The sequence below is a fragment of the Peromyscus eremicus genome, chromosome X (assembly GCF_949786415.1).
Source record: "Peromyscus eremicus chromosome X, PerEre_H2_v1, whole genome shotgun sequence".
Taxonomy (NCBI): domain Eukaryota; kingdom Metazoa; phylum Chordata; class Mammalia; order Rodentia; family Cricetidae; genus Peromyscus; species Peromyscus eremicus.
In genome coordinates, this window is record NC_081439.1 from 8,242,737 (window position 1) to 8,265,807 (window position 23,071).

Here is a 23,071-nt window from a genome sequence, read left to right on the forward strand (position 1 = left end):
CTACCAACTCTCTAGTTAATTTTGGTGAAGATGTTTTGGGTTGTAGTCTTGGTTTAGCATTAGTTTAACCCTGAAAGAAGACATTGGTCCTGAGTCACCTTTTCCCTTTACGTCTGCAGAGATGTCATTTCGAAATGTATAGAAGGACTTTCAGGGTTAGGAGGAAAGGGAGAACTTCCTCAGCCTACGGCCAGTTATTTATAGCAGGAACTGAACCAAGGTTGAGTTAAGGGTAGGAATAAAATTTTATTTGCCATGGTTTTTTTTCCTCCCAAAGAAATACCAGTTACATTTTTTTTTCTTCTTTTTTTTTTTTTTTTTTTTTTTTAAACCAGACAGGGTTTTTCCATGTTGCTCAGGCTGGCCTTGAACCTCGTAAGTCCAAGTGATCCACCTCTGAGTACTGGGAAGACAAGCGTGTCCCACCACCCCTACTTTCAAGTGTTCTTGATACAAAATTTATACTTTTAAACATTTTAAGAAAACTTATGATGAAAAGCGAGAAAAGGGAAAATGTTAATGTAGATTTCATTTGAGTTTTGTGGAATTTTTCATTTGCTTTGATGGGAATGGGGTATTTGGATTTGCTTTGGATGGATTTAATATTGAGGTTAGTAAGACCAAATTATGAGACGCCTGCCTGCACTGTACTTTGAGTCTCCAGATCACCAGGTCTGATCTGGTTTCATAACTTGTCCCCACTCCCACTGGCTAGTGATTTGATATAATTCTTTGTCTAATAATGTAACTGATGGATGAAAGGGCATATTTAGGTCAATATAAAATGAGAGCTAGCATTTACTGAGAGCTTACTATATGCCAGGCACCATTCATTCTAAGTGTTTCCATGTGTACAAATGCCCCTTACCACATTGTGAGGTAAGTATTAATAACCTCCTCTTACAGATGATAAACAGAGCCACAAAGAAGTGAAGTCATTAATTAGGGTTAAAATTAGGATCAGCCAAGATCAAACCACAAAAAAATTGGTAGTTTGAACCCAGAGCTAGTGCACCTTAACACTGCCTATGCTGTGAACTGTGCAGTCTTGTGAAGGCTTCTGTGTTTACAGCCTTCATTCAGGGTCTTTTGATTACACACCATTTCACCATGTTTTCCAAGCTAAAGAAACTCACTTGAAAGCATCTAAAACAATGCCTTTCTCACTTCACATTGACAGTCTAACGCATTCTGACAGCTGAAACAACTGTGGTGTACGTTTTCTGGAGGGTTCAGTGCAGCCCTTCCTCCAAATCCGGGAACCACATTATCCCTTGTCTCTGCCAGGTGCTCCAGTTATGGAGATTCTGGCCCTAGTGTCAGCGTAGCACATGCTGGGGGCACACAACACAACAGACCCGCCCTTCAGGCAGAGACTGTTCTACTGATGTCAGGGATTCGCTGCGGTTATTCTGTAGCTTTAGGAACGACTTCATTTTCTAGAAGTGCATGATGCAAGGAACATGTCATTCAAGAAACGTGCCTTGAGCACTACTCCATCTTTACAATTAAGGAGTCAAAATGAGAGTCCGCACATCCGGCTGGTTAGAGGGTTAGCAGGGTATTTGGGGAAATGAGAATTAAAGCCCAAGGGCTTTAATCAGAGAAGCTGCATATGAATGTTTCAAGTCTACAAACCTTAGGCGGTTCCTTTAAGCTGTGGAGCTGCGGCTTCCCGGACGTGGAAGAATGGTCCGCCTCTAGCCTCTGTCACGAGTGACGACGCTAAGCGTGGGGGTGGCTCCTGGGTGGGGCTGCGCCTGCGCTGCGTGGAAGCTTCTCCGACGCTTGCGCCGTGGAAGCTTCCCGGGATCCCGCGCGTGCGTACTGCCGCTGCCGCCCCTCCCCCCCCACACCCCCTCCCCCCGCGCGCGCGCCTTTCACAGCCCGGGCGTGAGACATGGTGTTGTCAGAGTTGGCGGCGCGCCTCAATTGCACTGAGTACAAAAACTGGGTGAAGGCAGGACATTGCCTGCTGCTGCTGCGCAGCTGCCTGCAGGGTTTCGTCGGCCGCGAGGTGCTCTCCTTCCATCGCGGACTGCTCGCTGCAGTTCCCGGCCTTGGTCCCCACGCCACCTGCCGCGGCGGCTCCCGGTGCAGCCCGCGCGCTCGCCAGGTAAGCTGCTCACCCGGTGCTGGGACACATATCCGCAGCCTGTCCCCAGTTCCCCGTGCTTGGTGTCTTTTTCCTTTGAGGGGCGGGGCTGCTTATGGCTTTTTGGGTGTACTTATTTCGCTGCCCCGCGCGCATCCGGGTCCCGCCTCACCTCTGCCTCCTGTAGTTTCAGCCTCAGTGTCAAGTGTGCACAGAGTGGAAACGCGAGATCTTGAGGCATCACGTCAACAGAAATGGAGACGTGCACTGGGGAAATTGCCGGCCTGGCCTCTGGCCGGTGGACGCTTGGGAGGTAGCCAAGGTAAGCAGAAGGCAGGTCACCTGGTGCCCTGGGGCGGAGGGTGGGTGTGAGTGCAAGTAGGGACTTCAGAAACCACAGGTACTAAGAGATTGGTTGGCCTAGTGTTCTAGTGGTTAAGGGCTGTTAAAGTGGACCCATCCCAGCTCAGTAAATAGAAGCTTTTATCTCTTTGCTTCCTGCAGGCATTTGAGCTTTGCTTCTTGGAAGCTATAGTAAAGATTTCAAAACGATGTTGGGACAAGACGAATAGTGAAACCAAGTGCTCACGCCTATAATTCCACCACTGGAGAGGCCGAGGCAGGGTTGCTGTGAGTTTGGCGATATCCTGGGCTATATAGTTTAAGACTTTGTCTCCAAAGAAGGGGAAAAAGATACCGACTGGGGGACGTGGAAGAACAGATAAGATGTGCCTTAAGGTAGGCTCACTAAAAGGCTCATTTTGGCCATGGAGTGCCTAGCTAAGGTACAAATTTTAGAAGGTAGAAATGTGGTGAGTTATGAGGTAGAGGTTGTTAGGCCTGTCTTTAGATTTTGGCACTGTGACTTACTACCTGGACTGATTGGGAATTTGTTTTTATTTCTTGGTGTTTCCTGGAAGCTCAGTAATGGAGAGAGGGGTGAGAAGTAGCTTCCTAACACAAATTGACTGAGTTAGTGTATGGGCAAGCACACAATTGGCAGGAAGAGAGAATTGCCTGGACTGCAGTTAACATGTTGGGTCTACCTCTCTTCTCTCCCTGTCTTTATCTGGCTTGTTAAGACAAAAGCTCATGTAACTCAGGCTGGCCTTGAACTCCTAACCATCCTGCTTCCATCTCCCAAGTGCCAGGATTACAGATATGTACCACTATACCAGCAGTCCTTTTTTAAAAAAAGATTAGAAAGTTTCTAATGGGGGCTAGAGAGATGGCTCAACAGTTACGAGCAGTGGCTGCTCTTCCAGAGGACCTGGGTTCAATTCCCAGCATCCACATGGCAGCTCATAACTGTCTATAACTCCAGTTCCAGGTTACTCAACACCCTCACACAGACATACATGCAGGCAAAACATGAATGCACAGAAATAAAACTTTAAAAATAAGTTTCTATTGGGCTGGAATTGGTGGTGCCTACCTGATATCCCAGCACTCGGGAAGTAGAGGCAGACAGATCTCTTGAGTTTAAGGCCAGCATGGTCTACATGGCTAGTCTACACAGAGAGACCCTGTCTGAAAAAATGAAGAAAAGTTTTTATCATGTTAATGTGTGAGTGCATGCCACCTGTGTTCTGGTGCTCACTAGAGCCAGAAGAGGGAGTTGGATCCACTGGAGCTGTAGTAACAGGTGGTTGTGAGTCTCCCAACATGGGTGACTGGAACCAAACTCCAGTCCTCTAGAAGAACAGTAAGTCCACTTAACCACTGAGTCCCATCCACCACCACCACCACCACCACCATTTTTGTATTGCTGCAATAGTGTTTCCAATTTCTACCTTTACCTAGAGCATACTGGGAAAAACACCTGAAAGAAGTAAAACTCTCCCCTTTGTAGTGACTGGCTTAGACCTGTTCGGTCTCTCTTATGGCTCTCATAGCTTTGGAGTCCTTCTGAAGCCTGTGCCACCCGCTCTTTGCCAGACTTTCCTCCCTGTGCTTGCTGACCACCTGAAGACCACTTAGCTCACCTTCGTGTCTACATTCCCTCTCTAAGGCCATGGTCTCGGTTCCTGACTTAGCACCCCATCCCTGTCCACACAGCAGGTTCCTAAGGTATCGAACTTGGGCTTGCTTTTGCCATTCTTACTCAGACACTCCCTGCTCTTTGTCTTCCACTGCTTCTCAGTACTGATAGTCTTCTCCTTCTGTTTGCCTTGGCCACAGTGGCCTCGTGCTCGCTGCCCATCGTTGTGATAACTCCTTTGTAGTTATCGTCATTGTTTTCTTCCTCTGAATGTGCCTGGCCCAACTCGGGCCCAAACGACAGCATCATAGGCTCCTACTTGAGAGAAGAATCTCTGATGGGAACTCGCTGGTTTCCTTTGCTCTTGACCCTGAGCCCCAGTGCTTCAGGCAGGCCTCTCTGTGGGCTTCTGTTCCTGGAGCTATCTATTCGTGCCTTCCCTCACCAAGCTCTTCCTCCCACTCCCCTTCTTCATTCCAGCTGCTAGCCTTGCTTCCACTTCATGACGTGATGGGTGCCCCAAGCACAGACTTGTCTTTCCCTTGAACCTACAGCTCTGCATCTCTATGTGTCTCTTTCTGCTGTAAAGTGACTCTCCGCTTGTCCTTCCCTCCCTTGTGTGTTGGAGCTCATCCCCTCCCATCTGCACAAGGTCTTTCGTCTTTAGCTGCCCACTCTTTGGCTTCCCAGCTTATTCCCATTACCATACAAATGGCTTTACTATTATTTAATTTTTCAAAAAGAAGGGTTGTCTTAGTTAAGGTTACTGTTGCTGTGATGAAACACCATGACCAAAAGCAACTTAGGAGGAAAGGGTTTATTTGGCTTACACTTCCATATCACTGTTCATTATTGAAAGAAGTCAGGGCAGGAACCTGGAGGCAGGAGCCGATGCACAGGCCATGGAGGGGTGCTGCTTACTGGCTTGCTCCCCATGGCTTGCTCCCCATGGCTTGCTCAGCCTGCTTTCTTGTAGAACCCAGGACCAGCCCATGGATGGTTCCACCTACAATGGGCTGGGCCCTCCTCCATCAATCACTAATTAAGAAAATGCCCTACAGGCTTGCCTGCAGTCAGAGTTTATGGAGGCATCTTCTTTAATTTGGTTTCCTCCCCTTCAGATGATTTGAGTTTATGTCAAGTTGTCATAAAACTAACTAATCCAAAGGATTAAGCAGAATTACTCTATAATCCAGCAGTTCTATTTGTAGGTATATACATAAGATAAAGAAGAGCCGGGCGGTGGTGGCGCACGCCTTTAATCCCAGCACTCGGGAGGCAGAGCCAGGTGGATCTCTGTGAGTTCGAGGCCAGCCTGGACTACCAAGTGAGTCCCAGGAAAGGCGCAAAGCTACACAGAGAAACCCTGTCTCGAAAAAAAACAAAAAACAAAAACAAAAAAAAAGATAAAGAAGAAAAATCAGGGCTATGGGTTGCTTAGCATGAGTGAACCCCTAATTTCAGTCCCCCTCCCTACCAGAACACCCCCAAATCTGAAAATACATGTCTACAATAAAAACATATACACACGAGTTCATGGCAGGACTATAAACAATAGCTAGAAGGTAGAAACAATCCAGTGGTCTTCCAGGCAACACATGGATAACAAGAGTCCAGACAGTGGAATAGCATGTTGGTATTAAAAAAAAAAAAGGAGTAAAGTATGCAAAGTAGAGCAGGGATAAATCTTGAAAACATGCTGAATGAAAGAAACCTGAAACCTGTCACACAACATGTGAGTCCATTCACATGAATTGTGCAGAATAGGCACATCTATCTGTAGAGGCAGAAGTAGTTTGAGAAGCTGCTAGGGCCTAGAGGAAGAGGTGTGATGGCTTATGGATATGAGGTTTCTTTGAGGGCGGTGCTAAAAACTATCTGACTGACAACCTCTGACTTACATACTTCAAGGGGGTAGATCATAGCCCAGTGGAGCTGCATTTAGAACCACTTGAAAAATACTTAGAAAATAAAATAAAATTTAGGGGAGAAGGAGTTCCTCTAAATCCATTCCTTCCAGCTGTCTCCCCATTTCTATCAGCCTTCCATACATCTACTTAGCAGAACCTCCTCAAAAAGAGGATTTGGTATCTTTCTGTTCTTCAGCCCCCACATGGTTTTCAACTCATGCAGCCCTGGTTTCTCTCCCTGCCCCTACACTGCATCTTTGACCTCCCTTCTTCAGCCCTCTCCCTCCTCCCTCCAAGGCTGGCAGTGGAACCCAAGACCTTTCACATGCTAAGAAAACACTAGTAACACTGAGCTACACCCCCACGCCCTGAATTGATTGAGATAGAGTCTCGCTGTATAGCCCAGGCTGGCCTCTTTGATCCTCCTACCTCTACTTCTCAACTACTGGTTTTCCAGGTATGTACTACAGCTACTGGCTTCATGGTTTTTCCTTCTAGGGGCCTGCACCACTCTGAACTGACCACTTGTTTTTAAACACCCCTACCTTTCCTTATCCTCTCTGGCAGTGACCCTACCCCTGCCTACTCTTCTGAGTGTTGCTGTCACGGCATTTGTGTGACTCATTTTAGAAGGTTCAGCTAAAGGAAGGATGGTGCTATGAAGCCTTCCAGTGTGTCTGGTGTCTCAGTCCCAAGCTCCCTGTCTACCCGCTTTGTGGGACCTACTCACCTCACACCATTGGCGTCATAATTGCTGTTGCTGCTGATGTCTTTATACCATGTGCTCAGCACGGTGCTCTATCTCCGTGTTCACTTAAGTTCCTCCGCACACCATCCTTTGATGTGGATGAGGATACTTCCCCTTTTGACTGACAGAGACTGAGGATTAGATAACTTGCCTAAGGCTATAAGGCAGTGGCCTCGCTGGCATTTGAAGCTGGTTCTGTTACACTCCAGGTTTTGGTGGTGATGGATAGAAGTTTCTCAAGTCACTAAGGAACTACCTGGTCTTCTTTAATGACATGACACAGGTACTGCAGCTTCACCAAGGAAAAGGGTGGGACAAAAGTATTTCTCTTTCTAATCTGTACCTCTAAGACAGGGCGGGAGCTGGTGGTACATACCTTACATTTCAGCACTCAGGAGACAGGGAGGTGGAGCTCTCTGAATTCAAGACTAGCCTGGTCTACATAGCTAGTTCCAGGCCAGCCAGGGATACATAGTGAGACTTGTCTCAAATAACAAAAAAGACAGGAGGCTGGGCATGGTGGTGCACGCCTTTAATCCCAGCACTCAGTAGGCAGAGGCAGGCGGATCTCAGAGACTTTGAGGCCACTCTGGTTTACATAGTGCACTTCAGGACAGCCAGGACTATATAGAGAGACCCTGTCTCAAAAAAGCAAAAGCAAAGGACAAGCCAGTTACCTGAGCTATATGTAATAGTACAGAGGCATGGTGCAGCCCTTCAGTTATTGCCCTTGCTAAGGCTTAGCGTGATAGGACTTTCCCCGCTTGCATTTTGAACTCAGGAGGTTCTAGCTTGAAACTTGAGGGAATGAGAGAACATCAGTCATCAGTTGGGAAATGGAGAGACTTTGCCTCTCTAGCCACTCAGGTGACCTGGTGCCTCCCTTACTCTAGGCCTTCATGCCTCGAGGACTGGCAGACAAACGAGGACCTGAGGAATGTGATGCAGTTGCTCTGTTGAGTCTCATCAACTCCTGTGATCACTTCATGGTTGACCGGAAGAAAGTCACAGAGGTAAGAGCTGGCCACCCATCCCCTCTGCTCACTACTGGGAAGGCTGGAATGAACTCCTCATGATAAGCCAGCCATGTAGCGTAGCATAGCAGCACTCAGAATGGCAGTCAAAGAAAGACTTCAGTCCTAAGTTGGCATCACTAAACAACTCATGGGTCTCATGGCATGTGTACCTGCTGTGATGTCCAAGAACCTGAGTTTCCTGACATTTTGTTCCTGTGTTTGTCTTCGTTAGGGTTTCTAGTGCTGTGAAGAGACACTGTGACCATGGCAACCCTTATAAAGGAAAATATTTAATTGAGGCTGGCTTACAGTTCAGAGGTTCATTCCATTATCATCATGACATTAAGCATGGTGGCATGTAGGTAGACATGGTGCTGGAGAAGTAGCTGAGAGTTCTACACCTGGATCCCCGAGCAGCAGGAAGAGAGACACTGGGCCCGACTTGAGCTTCTGAAACCTCAAAGCCCACCCCCAGTGACACACTTCCTCCAACAAGACCACCTACTCCAACAGGGCCACACCTCCTAACAGTGCCACTCCATGTGAGCCTATGGGGCCATTTTCATTCAAGCCACCACAATGCTGTTGGCCATTTAAGTACATGGAGCTCAGATTTATCTTCTCTCCTCTGCCATTAACAAAAGCAAAGTTGTTTTCTGTATGAAAAAATAGGTCTGAGGTATTGGGGAGTTGGGTCAGTCAGTAAAGTACGTGCTGTGTAAGCATGAGGACCTACGTTCAGATTCTGAGCACGTATGTAAAAGCTGGGCGTGGCAGTGCACATCTGTCATCTTAGTACTGGGGGCAGGGCCAGAGACAGTAGAAGCCCGGGGACTTGCTCCAAATTCACTGAGAGGTGATCTCAAAAAGTAAGGTGAAGGTGGATAAAGGAGATACCCAATGTTGACATCTGGCCTCCACACAGAAACATGAACACACGCACATGCATAGAACACACATACACAAAATAAAACAAACAAAAAAACACAGGGCACCGGGTGGTGGAGGCGGCATATGCCTTTAATTGCAGCACTGAGGAGGCAGAGGTAGGTGGATCTCTTGAGTTTGAGGCCAGCTTGGTTTATAAAAGTGAGTTCCAGGATAGCCAGGGCTGTTATACAAAGAAACCCTGTCTCAAAAAACTTACAAAAAAAAAAAAAAAATACCAATGCAGAACTAGTTGTGAAACTCAGTGGTAAAGTGCTTGTAAGGCATGCACAAGGCTCTAAATTCCATCCCTATCTACACACACACACACACACACACACACACACACACACACACACTGTCCTGTAAAATAGCCATGAGATCAAATTAGGAGGAACTGAAGAAAATATGAACACTAATGCATAATACATGTCAGGGTAGATCACTCTCCCTGTCACAGAACTCTGGAAGATTTTGATTTTTCACTATCACCAAAGAATAACCCTTGCTTGTTTATAATTTTGAGGTCCTTGAAAAGAGTGTGTAGAAGCCTTGGATTATTTATAATTTTGGTCAAGAATGACACTATTTCAGCAGCATGGCAGCAGCTGAAGATACAAATCCCTTTGTGCCCTCCCAGAGATGAAGATTTAACATAGTGTTGACCCCATCTTCCAGCCAAGAACACAGACTAGTTGAATTGTATTTAAATATGTGGTGGCACCGTTTTTTTCATAAGCAAAAGTTGGTTTTGTTTTCATCATGATTTCCAAATCAGAAATCTCCCTTTACACAGCTTCCTGGCACTGGATGGGAACTGAAAGATTTCGTGCATGTGTGTGTTGTCTGCTGCAGCCTACAGTTATATCTGGAGCCAATGTGCTTGTTCTTTGACAGGTTGTTTGAAGACATTTGGGGGAAAGAAGATGCAGAAATGTTTAGAAAGGAAACAAGAACTTCATAAAGGTTTCTGTTGCTGTGATAGTTGCCATGACCAAAAGCAGCCTGGGAGGACAGGTTCTACTTGGGCTTACAGTTCCACAGCACAGTCCATCACTGAGGAAAGGCAGAGCAGGAGCTCAGATGGGGCAGGAACCCAGGGGGCAGAAGCTGATGCAGAGGCCATGGAGGGGTGCTGCTTTTTATAACAGAGGTGGCACCACCTACAGTGAGGTAGGCCCTCCCACATCAACCATCAATCGAAAACATGTACCACAGGCCAGTCAATTGGAGGTATTTTTTTCAACTGAAGTTCCCTTTCCCAAAATGACTCTAGCTTATGTCAAATTGACATTTTGCCAGCACAAAGACATTTTAGGAGAATGATTTCCACAACTAAGGATGGAGGTTTCTTTGTATTATTTTCTTTTTGAGACAAGGTATCAATGTGTGTGCCTTGAATTCATGATTCTCTTGCCTCCCAAGTGCTGTCATTACTACTGCATGCCACCATGACTGTCAACCTTTTTTATAAAAAGAGATTTGTTTTTATTTTACATGTATGGGTGTTATGTCTGCATGTATGTCTGTGCAGCATGTGTATGCTGTACCAGTGGAGGCCAGCAAAGGATTCCAGGTCCCCTTGGACTGGAGGTACAGATGTTGTTACCTGCCATGTAAATGTTAGGAATCAAAGCTGTGTTCTTGGCACATGCTCTAACCACTGAGCCACCTCTCCAGCCTCATCTTTGTATCTCTCTGCCTCAGTTGTTATTTGTGTCAGTGGGTTGTATGTCAATTTAACCCTTGACAGTATTCTAGAGCCAAAATCTGGCTTGTACTCCTGCTTTATTTGTCTTATCTGATTTTATAAAATTGTTATATTTATCTATAATTTTTTAACATTTCTTATATGTGTCTGAGTGTTTTGCCTGTGTGTATGTGTGTGTACCATGTGCTTTTGGAGGTCAGAAGAGGGCATCAGATCTCTTGGAGCTGGAGTTACAGAAAGTTGTGAGGCACCATGTGAGTACTAGGAACTGAACCTAGGTTCTTAGCAAGAGCAACAAGTGCCTTTTTGGGGGGCGGCATTTCGAGACAGGGTTTCTCTGTGTAGCCCTGGCTGTCCTGGCACCCACTCTGTAGCCCAGGCTGGCCTGGAACTCAGAGATCCACCTGCCTCTGCCTCCGAGTGTTGGGATTAAAGGCGTGTGTCACCACTGCCTGGCCAACAAGTACTCTTAACCACCATATATTTATTTGGGGGGTGTGTGTGTGTGTGTGTGTGTGTGTGTGTGTGTGTGTGTGTGTGTGTGTATATAGGTGTGGTCATGTGACTGTAAGAGGACAACTTTGAAAAGTCACTTCTCTCCTTCCACCATGTGGGTCCCAGGGATTGAAGGTTGTCAGGCTTGGTGACAAGCGCTTCTACCCACTGAACCATCTTGCCAGTTCCTGCCTGGTTATTTTAAACCAACTTTGGACTTCATTGTCATTAGACCTGAATTTCTATCTTGGAAATAAAGCAGATCTGGTGACACTGAGTTAGTTCATAAAGCTCCGATAGCAACAAGCTGAGTGTAAGCTGCTGCTTTAGATGGGACATCCATTCTCCGGTTGATGCCAATCCCTTCTTCCTTCAGCTTCACTAAGGGTCCCCTGAGCCTCGAGAGCATTTCAGTATGTGACCCAACAGGGACTTCTGCTTGAGAGATGCTCTCTGGGCAGGCACAAAATAAAAGTCTGACTTAGGGGCGAGAGGGCTTCGTTGTCCTGTATGCCATTTCAATTATTAAAATAGATTATGTGGTGGTCTCAGGAAAGGTCCAGCTCTTGTCCTCTGGATACCACACTGGTCGGTTTTATAATTCAGTAAAGTCTTTCTGTAATTTCTTTTTAGAGCTAAAAATGTCTCAGTTTACCCTATTAATTTAGAAGACTTATTAAAAATGTTATGCCCAATTTATTATTATTGCATTTATTTGCACTTTTATTATTACATTTATTTGCTTGTTGAGAAAGGGCCTGTGCCACTGCGCACATGTGGCAGTCAAAGGACAACTTGTAGGAGTTGGTTTTCTTCTTCTGTCTTAGTTACTTTGCTAGTACTGTAACCAAGGCAACCTGTAAAAGAAAGCATTTCGTTGGTTAGAGTCCATAGTGATGGTGGAGTAAAGGCAGCAGGAACAGCTGAGTGTGCACATGAACTGCAAGCCTGACCCCAGGGAGGCACCTCCTCCAGCAGCGTCACACCCTCCTAATGCTTCCCAAATCGTCCCTAACTGGGGACCAACTATGAGTCCACCAGACCTTCTACTGGGTGGCTCCGGGGATTGAATTCAGGGTTTGGGGCTTGGCACCAAGCACCTTTACCTGCTGAGCCATACCAACTCAACTTCGTTTTTGTTTTTCTGTAGCTAATTCGGTGTCGGAACGAGATAATGCACTCTTCAGAGATGAAAGTATCTTCTACATGGCTTCGAGATTTTCAGATAAAGATCCAAAATTTTCTGAATGAATTCAAGAATATTCCAGAGATTGTAGCAGTATATTCTAGAATAGAACAGGTAAAGATCTTTATATATTTATTTGGTTGTAGCTAAAGTTTTCCTGCCTGACCCATAGTCAGGATATATCTCTTTCACCCGCCAGTCCCACAGCCTCTCAGACCCGACCAAGTAAACACAGAGACTTATGTTGCTTTCAAACTGTATGGCTGTGGCAGGCTTCTTGCTAACTGTTCTTATAGCTTAAATTAATCCATTTCCTTTAATCTATACCTTGCCACATGGCTCGTGGCTTACCGTCATCTTCACAAGCTGTTTCTCATCATGGCGGCTGGCAGTGTCTCTCTGACTCAGCCTTCCACTTCCCAGCTTTATTCTCTTCCTTGCCCCGCCTATACTTCCTGCCTAGCCAACGGCCAATCGGTGTTTTATTGATTAATTAGCAACACATTTGCCATACATCCCACAGCATTTGGTTGTTTTTTTTGTTTGTTTGTTTGTTTGTTTGGTTTGGTTTGGTTTGGTTTTTTGTTTTGTTTTTAGGACAAGATCTTACTGTTAGCTCTGCCTGGCCTTGGAACTTGATATATAGACTAGGTTGTTCACAAATGTTCATGTGGCAGTCCTCCTGCCTCTACTTAATAAGTGCGGGGATTATAGGCATATACCATGCCCATCTGGAACTTCATTTAACAGTTCTGGCATACAAAACTAAGAGGTCAGAAATATCCATAGTCACTCATTTAGAATTTGATGTTAAGCCAGGTGTGGTGGTGCATGTAAATCCCAGCACTAGGAAGACTGAGGCAGAAGTATGGCTAGTTCAAAGCTGGCCTTTATTACATAGTAAGTTCTTGGGAAGCCTGAGCTTCCAAGTGAAACCCTGTTTCAAACAGAAGAAAGATGGATTTGATGTTTATTTAAACTAAAATGTACTTCTTTATTATTGGTGCAATGCTGATGATAACGCACACACATCCTCGCTAATGCCAGGCAAGCACTCCAGACTCCTCCTCTTTATTTTCTATTATTATTTGGACGGCTAGTGTGAACAAAGGGAAGAATGCTGGCATAACATGTGGGATTAACAGAGCGGAGTTTTTCTTTAATAACAGTGTATGGTTAAAATAGGTCTAGGTAAAGGTATTTTATTGTAAATTCTTTGAGTTCCCCGGTAGAATTTCTTTTCCGTTAAAATAGTTCATTTATTTTGTGTGTATGTGTGAGTGCATGTGTGCCCACATGGATGTGCACAAGTATCTTCCCACCCACAGAGATGTGTGCATGCCACAGTGCGTGTGGAGATTATTGGGCAACTCTTGGGAGGCTGTTCTCCCCTTCACTGTATGAGGTCCAGGGATGGAACTCAGGCTGTCAAGTACAAGTGGCTGAGGGTGTGGCTCGGTGGTAGGTTCGTTAGTCCCTCAGTTCCATCCCCAACACTGCAAACAGTGATACACTGAAGAATGAACTTTTAATGTGAGGGTGAACCCAGGAGCAGTTGGGGAGGAGCAGGGAGGGGATATGATCAAAATACATTGTGTCCATGGATGACGTTCTCAAAGAATTCATCAAAAGTAGTTTGCACTTGTGTTTGTGTGCTCACCCCACAGCTGCTGACATCTGACTGGGCTGTTCACATTCCTGAGGAGGATGAACGAGATGGGTGTGAATTCGAAACAGGAAGTTACTTGAGTGCGAGCCAAATCCATGAAATTGAAACGGAACTGCTGAAGGAAAAACTGCAAGAGATGTATCTTCAAGCAGCTGCAGAAGAGGTGTTGCCAGAAGAGGTAAAGGGAGGGATGAAGTGTAAGGAGGAAAGAGATGGCGGCGATGCTGGTTCCAACACTGTTTCTGTTGCTGTGATAAACACCCTGACGGAAAACAACTTGGGGAAGAGGGTTTCTTTCAGCTTACAACTCAGGTCACATTCCATCACTGAGGAAAGTCAGGGCAGGAACCCAGAAGCAGAGACTGAAGCAGAGGCCAGGGATGAATGCTGCTTACTGGCTCATTCAGCCTGCTTTCCTAGACAACTCAGGCCCACCTGCCCAGCGGTGCTACCAACCACATTGAGTTAGGCCTGGGCCCTCCCACATCAATCCTTAATCAAGAAAATGCCCCACAGGCTTGCCCATGGACCAATTTGGTGGGAACGTTTTCTCAATCATGGTTCTGGTTCCCAAAATAACTCTAGCTTGTGTCAAGTTGACATAAAATTCCAGCCAGGACAGACAAGAGAGCCAGGTTTCTGATTTTTAAGTCAAGATTTCTAGAAGTACATATTCTTCCAGTATTTACTGATCGTATGTTTGTTTTTCTGTTGGTTTGATTTGGTTTGGTTTAGTTTTTTGAAACAGGGTTTCTCTGGAACTAACTCTGTAGACCAGCCTGGTCTCAAACTCATGGAGATCTGCCTGTTTCTGTTTCCCGAGTGCTGGGATTAAAGGTGTGTGCCACCACCGCCCAGTCTGATCATATATATATATATTTTTTTAAAGATTTATTTATTACATATACAGCATATATGACTGAAGGCCAGAAGAGGGCACCAGATCTCATTACAGATGGTTGTGAGCCACCATGTGGTTGCTGGGAATTGAACTCAGGACCTCTGGAAGAGCAGTCAGTGCTCTTAACCTCTGAGCCATCTCTCCAGCCCCTGATCATATATTTTAACGGGTATTTTCACTTAGCACATATCTGAGGACCTAATATGTGCCCCAAAGTGGAATAGTGGCATAAGAGTTAAAACAGAATTCGGAGCAAGATGCTTGATGGGTTATCAGCTCTCCGGGGGGGAAACCCTCCCTCGCAAAAAAGGAAAAGATGCTATTGAGCTATAACTCAAAGATTTAGTAAGTGATCAGTAGTTGGCCTGGGAGGAAGGATGCTCTTAGCAGAAGTGTGGAAGGCTAGTTAGTTTGGGCTGGGCAGTGGCCCAGAAAGCACAAGTGGGACGATCAGGGAGGAGTGTGGCACACCAAGCTGTTTGGACTTTAGTCCCTGGAATCAGTAGGGAAACGCCGGAGTTTTGCTTTATAGGGGAGCAGGTAATAAGTGTTGGAAATGTGTAGCCCTCCATGTGCAGCAGCAGGTCTGCTACCTGGGAGGCACTGGCCACTGTACATTTCTAGCTCTCCTTACCTTGTGTGAGTCAGGAAAGGGGCACTAGGTCTCTACGTAGGAAAGATAATCTATCTTCTGTGCCTTTTTGTTCAACAGACCATGAAATAGTTCATATTTCAGATGGTGAGGGAGTCACAGGTGGAATGTGAAAGGGAGTTTAAGCTTAAGTGGCTGGAAGTGCGACACTGTTAGCATCCTTTGCCTGGAATAATAGGCAAACACACAGTTAACTAGTTAACTGGCTAATTTAGCAAATTAAGCCTTTTTTTAATGAATGTGTGCCAGACACAATGCTAAACTCCTTTTAATAAATTGACTCTTGAACCCACCCCCCCAAAATCTCCTAGTTCATATTAATATTGTCATTAATTTGTATATATGAAAGTGAGCTGGGAGCCAATCCACGCAAAGTCACACAGGTAGTTAAAGTAACAAAGCCTGTATGACTACAATTTTCTAGAACTTTTGGGTTTTCATATTTACTTCCTCTTCCCCTTTACATGAAAATGCACAAGCTTTCCATTTCTCCCCACCACCACCCCATTTTTTGTTTCTTGTTTTTTGTCTTTTTTTCAGAGAGCCCAGGATACCTTCAAACTCTTTTGTATAGCCAAGGATAACCTTGAACTCCTGATCTTCCTGCCTCCACCTCCCAAATACTAGCCTTTCAGGCGTTTATGTCACACCTAGATCACCATTCTTAAGAATTTTGATCAGTTAAATTTTACAGTACTGAGGATGGAACCCAGACTTTCTCGTTGTTTGTTTGGAGACAGGGTCTCACCAGTAGCACATACCAGGACAACGCCTTCCTTTAATCTGCCTTGCCTTCAAGCTGGAGGAGTCACTCTTGCTGGAGCTATGAATACCTTAAACACATTTATGTGTTTATTGCTTTCACAAAAGGGAAAGATTGAAGCTCTGCTTCTGATTGGAATGAGAAAACAAGCCAATTTGGAACAGAAAACTGGAGCAGGCTGTGGAGGAGGACCAGAGGGTTCTGCATAAAACCTTTAAGCAAAAAAGGAGCTAAGTGGAAGGGAGCAAACCCATTTGGGGACTGCAGACTCACACTTGCTAGGAAACCAAGAGAGAAGAGGCCCTAGGGAGGACTGTGAGTCCTGTGAGGAACTTAGTGTGGTATGCGGGGCCGGTTGACACGGTGCCTGCATTAGCTACATGTGACAGACAGCCCTATGGTCTGGCCAGGGCACCAAGCAGAGTCTAGGAGAACACTTGCCGTGACCAAAAATGCCACCTATGCTCTTCGTGTTTTTTGTGCTTCCAAGGGATAGCCAAAGCCTGGCATTTTGTAGGGGCTCTAGGCAGGTTTTCAGTCTTCCAGCTAACCTGCAGGGTGGTCTCCTTGTCTGCTTGCTTGCTTTTATTATTATTATTATTATTATTATTATTATTTTTATTTTTTTTTTTTTTTTGGTTTTTCAAGACAGGGTTTTTCTGTGTAGCCCTGACTGTCCTGGAACTCTCTGTAGCCCAGGCTGGCCTCGAACTCACAGAGATCCGCCTGGCTCTGCCTCCCGAGTGCTGGGATTAAAGGCGTGAGCCACCACCGCCCGGCCCCTTGTCTGCTTTCTAACCTGTCAGCAGGCTTTCTAACCTGTCATCTTCAGCATCTGCCTGCCCCTCCCTGCTCTACAGTCATCCTGCTCACAGCCTTGCTCATCCCTAGCATCTAGCATCTAGCTATTGGAGTCTTATAACTGAATGCAGGCAGAGAGGCCACACTGGTCCCTTCTTTCTGCATTCCAAAGCTGAAGAGCTGCCTTTGCACTGTTGTGGGCTGCTGGACTAGTATTCCTTGTTAGAGTTTAAATAATCTGGAGTTGGTGTGGAGTTGGTGGTCCCCTATGTAATAAACATGCTATAGCCCCAAATCAGGGGCTAGTCATTTAGCTCAGTGGTAGGCAAGTGCATGGCCCTAGGTTGCTAGGTTACCTTTGTCACAGTGGCTGCACTTCAAACTGCTAGTGGTCCAACCACTAAGGCCGTAGCCTGGGGCGGGGGGGGGGGGGGGGGATATTCTGTTCAGTAAAGGTCGCTTTAACTAAATCTCTGTCGTTCTAATAAAATTCAAGATTCTAAGGCTAGGGGGGAAAACCTTCGAGCTCAGAGAGTTAGAGTAGCAACTGGCTAACTTTCTCTTAGCTGGTGTCCCCAGAAGCCACTCTCCATACTACCCTAACGAAAAAACTCATGCTATGCTCCTCTCTACTACTTCCTGCCAACTGGTTACTAACCCTGCCTCTCTGAACCCAGGTTAATTGTATTTAATTAATGCAAATACAACACATTTTTACATTGTTAAACAAATGTAGCATAAACAAATGTGTAATACAGCTTTGCCTACTTAAACAAGTATTCCACAACACTGGGTTCAGTTCCCAGCACTATCAAAATAATAGTAATAGTACCTGGCATTTTTGTAATAAGCATGGGGAATCTGGGATAAGATTCCTTGTACTGGCTAAAAGCTTGAGAAGTATATTGTGGGATTTAAATCAGTATAACCTCTACACATGGCACTTCTGGCTAACTACAAAAAACTAAGACTTAAAAACTAAGAATTAAAGCTGCCTTCTATTTCTTTCTATAAACAGAAACATCACTTGTGCAAGTCACACCTGTGACAGTAAATCCCACGTGGTTGTCTGAACAAAAGGTTCAGAATGTGTTGAAAAATGGACCTTGCGTAATTGAAATACTATACAGTCGTAAAAATCAGGCTTAGGGTACTGGCTGCTCTTGCGGAGGACCCAGGTTTGGTTCCCAGCACCCACATGATGGCTGATAGCTATAACTCCAGTTTCAGGGGGATCTGATGTCCTTTTCTGGTCTCTGCAGGCATCATACATATAGTACACATACATGCATGCAGACAAAACACTCGTACACATAAAATAAATTAACAAAACAATACTGAGACTTAGGGAAGGAGGAGCTTATGTTTAAGGCAAGTCTGAGGTATATAACAGGAGCCTGACTCAAAATACACACACACACACACACACACGCACACGCACACGCACACGCACACACACCCCTGAGTGGTGGCACATACCTTTAACCCCAGCACTCAGGAGGCAGAGGCAGTTGGATCTCTGAGTTTAAGACCAGCCTGGTCTACAAAGCAAGTTCTAGGACAGCCAGGGCTACAGAAAGAAAGAAACCCTGTCTCAAAAAACCTCTGTCTGTCTGTCTGTATAGAACTCTTTGACAGTCAGTGCCTGTGGGTTTTTTTTTTTTTTCAGCTGAGGACGGAACCCAGGGCCTTGCCTAGCAAGCGCTCTACCACTGAGCTAAATCCCCAACCCCCCATTTTGTGTTCCTGCTGAGGCTATTACAGGTTTAACTAGAATCTGATCTTGATGGAGATTACCCAGCTCTCTTGTAGGAACTAAAGGCCAGGATGTCCCAGTGGACTTATCAGCTGCTGTTAGCTTGTACAAACCTTCCCCTCCAGCTAACTGCTTATCTTAGGTATCTTAAACTGGTTGCTTTCGGATTGCCCCAAACCTCCCCCTGCAGCTGCCAGTAAAATAACAGGTTTTGTAGCCTCTGGCGACCTCAGCAAGCTCCTGTGGATAGTCCCGGTAGGACACAAGAACAAAACCAGAAGTCATGCACCTAGGAAAGGGACAGTTAGGAGGAGTAGGAGGAAGAGAGGGATGAAAGGGGCAGGAGAGATTAGTCAGAATGCATTATATATGTGTGAAATTGACAAAGAACTGACATACTTGTTTTAAAAATGTGTATAAAATAATGAAATGCTCTTTATAGTCTCCCATAGAAGAGATCATGTGATTTCAAAAATGTGTACACATGTGCTTGCTTCGGCAGCACAGATACTAAAATTGGAATGATGCAGAGAAGGATAGCATGGGCCCTGTGCAAAGATGACATGCAGATGTGTGAAGCGTACACACAAGCACAAGACATGTCTCCAGAAGAAATAAGATGGTGCCGGGCGATGGTGGTGCACAACTTTAATCCCAACACTCGGGAGGCAGAGGCAGGCGGATCTCTGTGAGTTCGAGGCCAACCTGGTCTACAGAGTGAGTTCCAGGACAGGCACCAAAACTACACAGAGAAACCTTGTCTTGAAAAAACAAAAAAAATCTACAAAGCAGATTCTAGGACAGCCAGAGCTATCAGAAACCGTGTCTCGGGAAAACCAAGCAAAACTAAAAAAGAAGATGGCTTGTTATAGTCACCATAAAGGAGAGAATGGGATAATTAGGAGCAGATTTAGTGTTGACTTTTTAACCTCATACCCTGTTGACTTGGAATTTTGTATCTGTACATTTAATACTGTTTTATAGATGTATCTTCTAATTTCTTTATTTATTGGTACAGGCCTGCAACTTGTGGTGAGCTTCCTGCCTCAGCCTTTTTTAAACACGCCTTTGTTTTTTTTGAGACATATATCTCTGGCTGGCCTTTAACCCACTGTGTAGAGCAGGCTGGACTTGAATTCACAGAAATTCACCTGCCTCTGCCTCCCCAGTGCTGGGACAAAGGTTTGAGCTACCACACACGGCATGAGTGTGCCTTGTTTTAAAGAATGTGTTTATTTTTGATTTACAAACTTAACCTATGTGTGGATGGGTGCCAGTAGCTGGTGTTTCTGTCTCCTGGTAGACATATAGACAGGAACAGGTTGTTGAAGGGCATGCGCCTGCTGCTGAGCTCCAGCTCCAGCCTTGGGAGCCAGTCTTGAAACTACTCGGTGTTCTATGTGAATTGACTTCTGTTGTACAAATTAACCTGAGCAGCACTCTGTACGCTTTCCTCTTGCAGATCTCGAATCGACTGGATGTGGTGAAAGCGTTTCTGAGAAACAACACAGATCTCAGAAATGGCCTTACAGAAGACGTGCAGAAGCTAGACAGCCTCCATCTCCAGCATCAGAAACAGACTTCAAAGGATGCTGAGAGACAGCCACCTGAAAGGAAGCCTTGAGGTGAGTTCAGGATGTTAAAGAGGGACACAGCAGCCTCATCCCTTTGATGTCTGTGTTCTTATGTGAAGCCACATTGAACCGACAGTCTCGCTTGCTTTCCCTGTGCCCTTACTGTTCCTAATGAGGGTTGGGTGTGGTGGTGCACATCTTTAATCTCAGCATTCGGGAAGCAGAGGCAGGTGGATCTCTGTGAGTTCAAGGTCAGTCTTGTCTACATATCGAGTTCCAGGCCAGCCAAGACTACGTAGTGAGAGCACTGTCTTGAAACAAACAAACATACAAACTTCCCCAAAGGAAGCACAGTGGACCAAGAGTTGACTCTCTCTCTCATGAATGGCTCATATACGTGTGAGGTCTCACCTCTCTGCAGCATGTCAGCCAGATAACCTGAAGTCAAGGTCTGCTCTTCGGTGAACCAACGTGTCATTTGTAACATGGTCAAAAACCATTCTGCCTTCAGATGATGCCAGGGTGCCCAACTTTTACTGTGCCATTAATTGTGCTTGACTAGCGTCCATAAGAAAGCTGGTTAACGTAGGTCACTCTATTTTATTGGTTTTCTGCCAAATAATAAAAAATGGAAACAATTCTCTTTTATTTCACATTGTCCTTTGACAAAATACTAGTCTTACATTGTTTTTTGCTCCCACTCAGGGACTTTGTGCTGTTTCTAAGGTGAGAGTCTTTTTCTGGTCCTGAGCTATAGCTTTTTCCATGGCGAGGACTAGGTGTATGTGAGGGAGTGTTCTGGCCACTGGCAGAAGTGTACTGTCCTCCTGCCTCTGCCGGGAAGTTTTACTCCGACAGTGCTGAACAGTGGGCTGAGATGTAAGTGTTCAACTAGAAACATTGTAGTTTATTTTAGCTTCTGAGAAAGGCAAGAGGAAAGTAGCCGGGTTTTGCCCTTTCTCCCGAGTATAGACCTGTCACTAATGGGCTTGAGTAGCCAGAGGCACTAGGACAAGTAGAAAACAGCTTGACTGAGCTATCCAGGGAGAGCCCAGGCTACTGTCTGAGAAGGGATGGCTGGAAAAAGATTAGCTGGCAGTTTGCTGTGGACAAGGCACAGAGGAGAAGTGAACTCCAGTGACATGAGATGGCTTATGCCTGTGATCTCAGCTGTGTGGAAGGTGGCAGTGGGGGGGATCCCAAGTTCTAGGCCAGCCAGGGCAACTTAGTGAGCTCCTATCTCAAAATAAAATAAATCCTAAAGAAATGGAGGTGTAGTACGGTTGCGGAACATTTACTTACTAGGTCAGGCCCTGGAGTCAGTGGGCTGCCCTTCCCCCAAAGACAAAGCGAACTCCCCATGCTTCTGGCGCCTCTTGAGTAGTTGTGTCCCCGTGTTCCATGACTACTCTTAGCTAAGCTGGCTCTTATTCTGTAAAATTAGAGATTTCATCATTCTTACAGATACTCAAACAAATCATTCTCTTTCAGCATATTCATAAATTCATTCACAGCTCTACCGCTCCCCTCCACCCCATTTTATCCTATTTGTTCCTGAACTGTGCAGAAGCCTTGTACCATTGTATGCAGTGTTCTGTGGGAGTCAGATTAACTTCCACCTTTCCCTCCATCTGCTCATTTCCAAGGTCAATGGAATTAGACTTCTTCGTGTCAACTCTGGACTTTGCTATATTCCCAAAACTGCCTAGAAGAAACGCTCCATGCCAAGGCTCAGCAAACATGAGTCGCTCCTTCACCTGGTCAGCTGCCTGCCCAAGATTGAATCTTCAGAGAATGGCTGGAGAGAGACTGTATTTGGCCTATATTTTGACTTTAGAACCCATGTGAATGCAAATGTGCCTGCAGCTTGGTGGTTTCATTTCCTGGTTGCTGTTTGCTTTTCAGTCTTGTCTTTTCTTTCTCCCTTCATTGTTCTCCCTTCTCAAGTTCCTTGAGAAGGCTTCAAGAGTAAAACAATACTTTGCATTTATTTTGCAACTTTGCCAAAACAAACAACAGCAACAACAACAACAAAAAAAACCTAATGAAATACCTCCTCCTTACTAGATCTGAGGTACACATCATGGACTCTTGATTCACTAACCCACAAAAACCTGGTTTCTAACTAGGAAGTTTAAGATCTGAACCTTTCAGTTTCCACCTGTGTCTAGTTAGTTTGTCCTTATCAATCAGCACGCACTTACCAGTGTCAACCCTGTGCCAGACATTGAAGTGGATACAAACGTAAAAAGGGGTGAAGTCATACCTTACTGGCTTGTTCAGAAAACTGTTAGTTTTCTGCTAGTAACATTTCATTGCATTGAAACAGAAAGAAAGATTTGTTAAAAGGGCTCTAAAGCAAGTGTGCTCTATACTGAGGCATCAGCCTGTAGGCATCTCTTCAACAGAACTGTGCCTCTGGGCACAGGGTATGTACGGAAAGGATGTTCACCACAGCATTGATACCCAGCCGCCAGTAGAGAGGACCTGCTAAATAAGGCATAGAACATAGTACTATGCCCCATAACTGTTAGAAAGAATGAGCCCGTGCTGCAGTACATTAATGGGAATTAGCTAGAAGACCTCTAAGTCAAGAAGTGGCTGAGAGGGTGGGGTGGAGCCCAGCATGCATGACACCTTGAGTTAGATCCTCGCTCCACAGGCAAATAAGTAGAAAAGCAAAGTGTTTAATAATACCTAGCATGCTACAGTGCTGTTTGTATTGTATAATAACTGAGGTCTGGGAAGGTTTTTTTCCAAGTCTGTCTGCTGTGTTATGTCTATGAGAGGATTTGGGGCTGTGGGGAGTAGTCAGAAGGAATTTATCTTTTTTATTTTGTATATTTTTATAATAAATACGCACTCATGTATTTTGAAACTTTTCAA

At 45.3% G+C, this 23,071-nt stretch overlaps 1 protein-coding gene and 1 non-coding gene across 3 annotated transcripts; both read left to right on the forward strand.

The window, feature by feature from the left end:
* The first annotated feature begins 1,875 nt into the window (after nt 1-1,875).
* On the forward strand, nt 1,876-23,071 carry CXHXorf38 (chromosome X CXorf38 homolog). Of its 2 annotated transcripts, XM_059251369.1 has the most exons (7): nt 1,876-2,116; nt 2,283-2,417; nt 7,628-7,747; nt 12,034-12,183; nt 13,737-13,916; nt 20,074-20,236; nt 21,832-23,071. In XM_059251369.1, the coding sequence occupies exons 1-6, from the start codon at nt 1,901-1,903 to the stop codon at nt 20,233-20,235; spliced, it is 963 nt and encodes a 320-aa protein (XP_059107352.1). In that variant the 5' UTR covers nt 1,876-1,900; the 3' UTR covers nt 20,236; nt 21,832-23,071. The 2 variants fall into 2 exon arrangements, with proteins under 2 accessions (XP_059107352.1, XP_059107353.1); XM_059251370.1 differs by having other exon boundaries at nt 2,039-2,417; nt 7,602-7,747.
* LOC131900260 (U6 spliceosomal RNA) lies at nt 19,098-19,204 on the forward strand. Its single transcript, XR_009376177.1, has one exon. It is a non-coding gene; the product is annotated as a U6 spliceosomal RNA (small nuclear RNA).